This window comes from Tripterygium wilfordii, chromosome 3, assembly GCF_013401445.1.
Source record: "Tripterygium wilfordii isolate XIE 37 chromosome 3, ASM1340144v1, whole genome shotgun sequence".
Classification (NCBI taxonomy): Eukaryota; Viridiplantae; Streptophyta; class Magnoliopsida; order Celastrales; family Celastraceae; genus Tripterygium; species Tripterygium wilfordii.
In genome coordinates, this window is record NC_052234.1 from 2,183,713 (window position 1) to 2,192,527 (window position 8,815).

General features: G+C 37.2%; 1 protein-coding gene across 2 annotated transcripts; it reads right to left on the minus strand.

Moving 5' to 3' along the window:
• Positions 1-413: 413 nt before the first annotated feature.
• Positions 414-8,815, minus strand: LOC119994989 (zinc finger CCHC domain-containing protein 8-like). Of its 2 annotated transcripts, none has more exons than XM_038841343.1 (9): positions 8,647-8,815; positions 7,435-7,858; positions 7,090-7,171; positions 6,899-6,971; positions 6,618-6,698; positions 4,073-4,209; positions 3,083-3,335; positions 2,093-2,156; positions 414-1,331 (listed from the first exon to the last, which is right to left on the minus strand). In XM_038841343.1, the coding sequence occupies exons 2-9, from the start codon at positions 7,823-7,825 to the stop codon at positions 673-675; spliced, it is 1,740 nt and encodes a 579-aa protein (XP_038697271.1). In that variant the 5' UTR covers positions 7,826-7,858; positions 8,647-8,815; the 3' UTR covers positions 414-672. The 2 variants fall into 2 exon arrangements, with proteins under 2 accessions (XP_038697271.1, XP_038697270.1); XM_038841342.1 differs by having other exon boundaries at positions 7,435-7,872.

The window sequence follows — 8,815 nt, forward strand, 5'->3', positions numbered from 1 at the left end:
AATTCTTTGTTTGTATTCTAGTATGTCAAGTCTGTTTGATTCTCCCATTCGGTTTTTTTTTTTTTTAATAACCGGAATGACGCCATATAAATTTATCCACATATGATACGAGTTTAAACTCGGGTCATCAAACCGCACGAACAAAAGCTTTCCACCTAAAACAAGATAAATTACATCAAAACCCAACACATCACCATAATGTTATCTCATTCAGTTGGATGCCTGTTGGATGCAAAAGATGACTGATCACTAATTAAGGAGATCATAGTTGATAGATCTTTAACCTTGAAATCTACACTGCACATACTTTGCAAATATAACGTTAAAGAGAAACAAACTACAATTGCAACATCTAAAACTGATCAAAGCCAATCTGATTCTTTGAAAATTGCTATCTTCCTGGTCTGTGGATAGATGAAGTAACATGTAAATAAAATCCCTGATGGGAAAGAAAGAGCCTGTCTGGTCAAAAAATGAATAATCCAAAAGTAATATCTTAGTCAATACACCTCCTGCTCTAATGGAGATGCCCATTGCAGCTCATCCCCATCCTAAACAGAAAAAATACATAGTTAGGTGAGCATGGCTTTTGGCCAGTCCCATTATTAAATCTGTCAAACCCCTAGTCTCATGTTGAGATACGTACATGCTACAATCAAGGTAAAATCCCATTCACCACCGACTATGACGGCGATGATAACTGTCGCTTTCATCTTTTCTTCGATATGAACTATCAAAATTATGGTCATCCGGGATTTCATCAGCATCATACTCCAATCTGGAAAAGCCACGGTCCCTCCATGAATTATGTCTATTCGAGGACGAGTATGGTGAGGAATTGTAAGATCCATACGTTGTAGAGTCATTGTATACCCTTCTTCCTCTATCATATTGGGACCTCTCAAGCGTAGGGCTTCTTGGTCTTTGAATGTTATCCCTAGGGCTGTAGATAGAATCATAGTTACTGTACCTTGGAGGGTAAGACGCAGATGGGCTGAGTACTGGGTCACAACCTGGAGGTCCATCGTCTCTGAAATCCCTTGACCACCTTTGCTCGTAATAATGTCCCCTGCTGACAGGTTCTGAAGAAGAGTTTATTGTGCGGTGAGAACGTTTCCTAAACAGATCAGAATTTGTTGAAGGTCCAGCTTCCCAACGTTTTTCATCTGCATTTTCTGGGATTGGTGCATTTATTCCAGGAAATTCAACAGTCATTTTCCTCTGTTTTTCAGAATAGTCATTTTCCATAATTTCACCATCTTCCGTATCTGCCTTGATGTCCTTGTCACCATAGATTGTAATCCCCGATGGCTGATCCTCATCATCCGGATCTGCGCACGTCAACACCAGTTATGTTAGATGAAAAGTAGATTCCAGCTCACCAAAAGCTGCAATAAACTTCCTTCCTCGACATTCTAAGGAACCAAACTCCCATTACATCAAAATTTTGTTCACAAATAAGGCACCATAGTGCCCAACATCAAGTAAGCTTGCACTAATGCGTTGACAGCAAATTTATGACAACCTTCTATCCACAAATATAAAATCTAGATTTTCAAGAAAAGCAAACATCAATTGGCCTTCATGACAAAAACTTCAGAGAACAACCTTAATAAATGTTTATATAATGATTACTAGCCGATCATATTCTCTCCAACTGTACGACAACTTTCAATTAAAGAATCCCCTCATTCTAAATCCTCCTCCAAGCAAGATAAGCCTAGAATTTTGTAGTTGCATTTGCATCAGTCCATTCTGAAGTGAAAAGATAATAAAATCTTGTATCATACCCCAATTGTTGGGCCAGCATTCCCAGTATAATTACTTTGAAAATTGTTCCCTTATTATGCTCATTAGATCCACTACCATAAAGCCCACAAAATGGGATGTTGGGACCATGTGCCGGCCAAACGTAAGAAGCAAACACTAGGCCAAGGTCACCTCTGAATGGTGGCACAGTAAGGAGACAAAACTAAGAAAATTTTCCATATCTAACGGAGCAAAATTAAATACATGGTGGTGATCAAGTGGTCCAAAATTCTTGCCAGTATATGCACTTGAAAATGAACACATGCAGATATTATATGCTTACCTAGATATCCTGGTGGATATCCCATTTCCCGCATTCTGTTAAGCCAAGGGGGTGGATCAAATTCCTGTAATGAAAATAGCAAGGACAAAGGATGAGTACTACTCATGATTATGGGCAATTAAGTTATTTCCAAGTATAAATTGTTAATGTTTGCAATGTATTACTCCATCACAAGTAATCCATGCAAGTGGCTACTTTCTTGAACAAATAATTGCAAGTGCTAGTCTAGCTACTTCAGGATAGTATATCAATGCTAGCAGAAAAGACTAAGCATCTCAAGTGTTAGATATGATAAATGGCTTTCAAAAACCTTCCTTAAGGGATCTAAACAAAAAACAGAAAGCATTTGTATGCTCAACAGGGTAAATAAATTTTTTCATCTGACTGGAAGGTGATACTAAGCACAGAATTTGAAGCACCATGCTCAAAGGCTAGAAAAATATTTTAGGGGCCTCTTTGGTTTGCCCTTTTCCAGCTGGTTTTCCTTCTCTATGAAAATGAAAACACCCTAGCTAGGTCATTTTGAAGAATATTTTTGTAGCAAAACAAAGGCTTGTTTCCTTGAAAAATAGGGAAAGAAAAGAGTCAAGAGACAGTATGCCTGCAGCATAAACAGTTGCAGAAAATATTCACAGGTACTCCAGTCATATGACTAAGGCTTTATGTCAAAATATATACATGGAGATATGGAATGTTGCATTTGACTAAGGTAACATACATGGTGAAAAACACCAATTACAATAAAGTGGGCTTTGATCCCAAACGATTCCAAGAGGCTGCATCTATCTCTCTTGGCCATTCAGCACATTTAAGTTCCACATCTTCTATAAGTAACAGCAAATAACAACTCTGAGTCTCTGATGTAATTTGCACGTTATAAAGTACAGGTGTTGTGCAAAGATTAAAATCTCAACAGATAAGAAACATGATGCACAAAATAATTAAAAAGACAAACAAAACAAAAACTATTTCAGTTTGCAAAGATCTCACCCCAAGACCCAATAGTTGTCGTGTTTCAGTATCAAGCGCACCGGGTCTTAAGCCATCATACTTTCCACCAGTTGAGTTCTGATAATATCGAGTTGGATTGCGCAACCCAGGATTCTGATTACGTTTTGATTTGTGTTGTCTGCGAGCATTATTAACAGCAACATTGTCACGAGGTTTGGGGCATTCCTTCAAGGAATGACTGTAAGACTCGCAATTGAAACAGCGAGAAGCATCGCGCATTATCTCCAATGCACTGCCAAGATAAAAGCCAGAATGTTACCAATATATAAAAATGCAAGGTAGTCTAAGGGGGGAAAACTCAATAAATGTCTGGAATGATACTTTGTAACCAGATATACAAAAGAAAACAATTGACAGAAAAGCAACAGGAAGTTTTCCTCAGAAGATCAAAACATATTCAATGATTTTTCACTAAACGACTACCACCAAGTGCAGGATGTCCCATAAGGCCTAGATCAAAGTTTCAGCACAGCATAGGCTTTACATGTTGAACACAACACAATTTCCAAGTTCCAACAACTATTTGCCTTCCTTCCCTTTAATAAATAATTTGTTCCAACATACAAGTCAATTTAATAATTTCATCCTGCAAATCTGATACTGTTTTCAATCAGATAGAGCGCTATCTATAAAAGTTATCACAGCTTCCAACTAATAACAATGCTCAGGTGGGTATGCTTAAAGCAAAAGAAAAAGTATCCCCTGGCTAAGCCTCCTCAAATACACCTCTGTATTTGTTTATTGACAATTCCGAAGACAGAGCCAAACAACCCAAGTGGAAAGCTAAGGAAGTGTAGATAGAGCATCATAATCAGAAAACTACAGCTCTCCTATTAATAAAACGTAAAAATATGATCCTCAAATTAAACACATAAACATACAACTAAACAAGAAACACTGAGAAAATCTACAATTATATGACCAGATCTCAAAAGCACTTATCCATACAAGATAACAAAGAGCATTTACCCTTCCATATTGCTAGGACCATCTGCTAAACTCAGACTGAATGCATATCCACGATCATAAAGAGGTACAGAGTGACTATCCAAAGAAATGAAACCATTGCTCTCCTGTTTCTTTGTTTGGTTGTCTATCCAGAAAGACTACACATAAAAGAGCAGTTGATAGGAGCAAATCCACATAACACAAGAAGCAATAAAAAACTTACAAAAGGGCTTATAGATATGTCACCAAAAAATATTTACCCACGCACCAATGTCATCACAGCAGATTGCAAGATAGAAAAACTATATATATATATCCAAAGTTGTAATAATTATAGGGCCATCAAACTTATGAGCCACACATTAAAACTTTGGGAGAGAGTTGTGGAACGGAGATTGAGATCGGTATCCATGATATCCGAAAATCAATTTGGTTTTATGCCAAGACAGTCCGATATTTCTACTAAGGGGACTTGTAGACAAATATAGACAAAAGGAAAAAAGACCTCCATTTAGTATTTGTAGATTTGGAGAAGGCATATGATAGGGTGCCTAGGGAAGTAATGTGGTGGATTTTAGAGAAGAGAGGAGTCCTGACTAGCTATATCACTATGATTAAGGATATGTATAAAGGAGCCGTAGCTTGTGTTAGGACTATTGGAGGAGTTACAGGGGAGTTTCCCATCACGATAGGATTACATCAGGAGTCGGCACTAAGTCCATTCTTGTTCGTTATAGTGATGGATGAACTCACACGACATATCCAAGGTGGGATACCTTGGTGTATGTTGTTTGCGGATGATATAGTTCTAGTGGATGAGACAATATCGAGAGTTAACTCAAAACTTGAAATATGGAGGCAAGCATTAAAGTCTAAAGCATTTAAACTAAGTAGGACTAAAACAGAATATATGAAATGTAAGTTTCGTAAGAGTAGGCAAGGGAACAAACAAACAATTAAACTAGATGGGAAAGAAGTAACAAAAAGTAAGATTTTCAAATATCTTGGATCGATTTTCCAAGAAGATGGTGACATAGGTGATTATATAGTTAATAGGATTAAAAACGGGTGGAATAAGTAGAAGAGTGCATCTGGGGTGTTATGAGACCGGAGAATTCCCTTAAAGTTGAAGAGAAAATTCTATAGGTCAGCTATTCTCCTAGCAATGATGTATGATTCCGAGTGTTGGGCTATCAAGATACAACATATCCAAAAAATGCATGTAGCTGAAATGCGAATGCTTCGTTGGATGTGTGGTCACACTAGGAAAGATAGGATAAGAAATGAGATTATTAGATCTAAGGTAGGAGTAACACCTATTGGAGATAAGTTACGAGAAAATCGGTTAAGATGGTATGGACAAGTCCAACGTAGAGATAGAGGTGCGGCAATAAGGAGGAATGAGAGACTTTTTATAGGAGAGAGAAGGAGGCAGCGAGGTAGACCTAAAAAGACATGGCTTGAAGTTATAAGAAATGATATGAATTTAATAGGAGTGGATGAATGCATGATCCATGATAGAAATGAATGGAGAAAGAAATACATGTGGTGGATTACAAATGATGATTTTATAGACTCGTGTAGCTGACCCCAAACTTTTGGGATAAAGACTCAGATGATATATATATATATATATATATATATATATATATATATATAGACAACAAAACTTTTGTAGAACAAAAGAAAATAGAAACAATGAATTGATATGTTGAATATGACAAAAATTTACAAAAGCATATGTTAAGGGCCCCAAGATCCATCAAGTCCTTTGAGAACAAATATTAGTGGTGGCAGTTAAGAACGTTATGACATTACACAACTTGGTGTTTGTCAATGGCAAAAGGTGCAGATAGAGGTGCCAGGATCGCAAGTTTTCCCAGGTGCTTGGCAGTAGGTGTGTGCCCAAGGGAAGCACAAGCTAAATAAAAACTAGAAAATAAATCCAACTCATGCTCTCTAGTCTTAAGTAAGATTACTTGAACAACGCCAACCATTCCCCCATTAATTATCACCCCATACTGAAAACCCCCAGAAAAGCCACACCTACCACTTAGAATATTCTCAACTAATGTTCATGGTTCACTCACCTATGTTTTTTTTTATCATTTACAATTCAGACTCCATTTCATGTTATTTTTTAATCCTCAAGAAACCGGAGACCCGTTACTTTATGGAAGCTCTAGTTGCTAAACCATAAAACCAACTTTAAAACAAAGGTTAAGCACTTTCCAGCAGCAAAAATATCAAAGGAACTCTTAACCCTATTTTGTCAAAAATATAGCCAGTTGTAGCCAATACTTATATGGCAAGCCTTCCCAGACAAGAAAGCACCCTTAATTGAAATAAGCACTGAATAGTTTTTAAAACCTCTTAAATTTACATGAGAAATTCCCTAGAAAGAGAATTAAAAAACAAAAATCAAACTCTGTTAATATTTAATAACATAGCATATCACCTAGTTCTCTTTTACCCCACTTGCAAGCATAGCCGGTTCAAGCCTATGCTGACAAGAGATGGTTCACAATTTGTGCAGGACTTGAGAGGTTGGAAATTGAAATATTACCACTGCAGAGTACTTCTCCAAGCCAAAATGTAAAGCAGGAAAGTATGTATCTTCACCCGACTCCAGCACTTCATTTGAAACCTAAATAAACATAAATTGAAAGAGAAAATAGCTCAGAGCAATTTGACCACAATTACAAAAATCAAAATTAAATGTACCAAAAAAAATTATAAATATACAAGAGTGCATAAACAGCAGCCTAACTTCCAACTTCTAAGAAATACCACAGGAGAATTTAACTCGCAATTTTAAACTATGGGGAAAAGTGTAAGTGGACTTACTTGTGACGAACAATGCTGAGCATGCCACTCTGACCACTGCTGCAATAGCTCCTCAAGCTTTCGTTTACTGGCACTGGAAAAATTCAAAACAATAAACTAAGAACCTTACTCGTGAATCAACAAAAACTCTCGAAATGGGCTTCTCAATACGCAATAGATTTCTATTGAAAGATGAATACTCTGAGCCTGACCTTGTTAAGGAGTCATACTTGACATGCACTGAAGGCTGCTGTTCATCATATGTCATCCGAGATCTCTTAACACCAGTTATTACTGGCACGCTCAATGAAGAAAAACTTAGGACCACGGATCATAAAAAACTGCAGGATGAGACAAATTGTCTTTTTCTTTCTGAAAAGCAAAAATGAATTTTATTGAAGGAGCACCGAGTGGATGCAACCCAAGAAACAGTTACAAAGATACAGAACAGTAGGAAACAAAATCAAGGTACTTTTTTCTTTGGTTAATCAAAGTCCAAGTACAGAGTTTGAGGAGATGCAACAAAATAGAAGTACAATATCAATGAGAAAGGATACAAGTGCCATCAGCCATGTGGTTGCGGGTGGGGGTTTTATGCTGGATAACAGAGCAACCATCTTCAGGACGCACAACCGAAATGGAGATATCTAATTTTTCCACTATTGCAACATTTTCTGTCGATTCAATTCTCATATCCATGCTAGATGAATCACTCATCAAAGCCTTATCACCATCTGTTTCCAGTAAAGCATGTGTATCAGTACTTCCCATTTCGCCTTCATTAAGCCCCATGTTCTTCCCATCTATTTTGTCTTTATCATCTATAGAATCACGATGTTGAGATTCGGCTTGAATGGCACCATTATCAGTGCCACGAAGTTCATTGTTCTCACTTTCAGAGACAGAATTGCTTGAAGCCGGAAGGTTGATCATATCCTCAGTTTCCATCTTTAAACAAACTGCATGAGACGACCCTTCGTACTGCAACAAGAAAACTGATAACCAGATGTACCTCAAACATCTGTCTAAAGTTATTATTGCAACAAAGGTTTGTAACTTCTTTATCGGAAATAAATTTTTTTGTAGCTTGTTCACTTCAATTGCAAAACATGCACAGGCATGTTTCTTAACTTATTTGAAAAGAAAAATAATGGTGCAGTGTATGACACATGAGATGCACGAAAAAGTACCTTGCAATGTAAAATGAACAGATAATCTGTAGAAAATTCACACCACAGAAAGAGCAGTCCTACTCCCGATAGCTCATTGAGGTCATTACCTGGTGCTACTCCCATCAAATAAGAAGAACCAATAAAATGGCAGGCTCAAATTCCAAACACGATTTTTGTACGCAGAGTGAGCTTCCAGGACTCAATTCCATCGCACAATTTTACAAGACCCCAGATAGGCATACCCCAACCCAAACCAGTAAGTACGACATACTAAAATCGCAGACAAGCTTTCGCCCAATTAACAAGTAGTACATTCCAATTTAGTCAACAGAAAGGGACATGCCATCTAAACCCTAACAATCAAATCAGGCTAAATCAAGTTAGAATTTTGTTCTGCATGTAATGATAAACTCACAAACACGCTTCTCTAAATATATTAAATAAAGAATTGGGCTTTATACGATAAAAATAACGTTGTCAACTATCCGTGACGAACCCAGAAATTGTACGATGCTGAATTTCAAGTTTCAGTGTTAAAGAAATAGTTTTCTTTTCATCAACCAAGTTTTTTTATAGAGAAAACTTAGATAGATTTACCTGACAAGAAGGGAATTGTTGAGACCACACCGAGTTACAGATCTCCGACAACACTTTCAAAGGGTTTTCTTTAATCGTCTCTAATCTCTATGACGGACTACGCTCGCCTGGACTGGTAATGCCGAAGCCGATAGTTGTCGTTGTAATCGCAAGAAATCTTTTGCTTTCC

Excerpts from the sequence above, each read along its gene's own strand:
- LOC119994989 (XM_038841343.1), bottom strand. The coding sequence starts at position 7,825 with ATGGAAACTGAGGATATGATCAACCTTCCGGCTTCAAGCAATTCTGTC. Across the intron at positions 7,172-7,434 it reads CCACATGGCTGATGGCACTT|TAATAACTGGTGTTAAGAGA; the intron begins GTATCCTTTCTC and ends TGAGCGTGCCAG. Across the intron at positions 2,157-3,082 it reads GACAACTATTGGGTCTTGGG|GAATTTGATCCACCCCCTTG; the intron begins GTGAGATCTTTG and ends TTTTCATTACAG.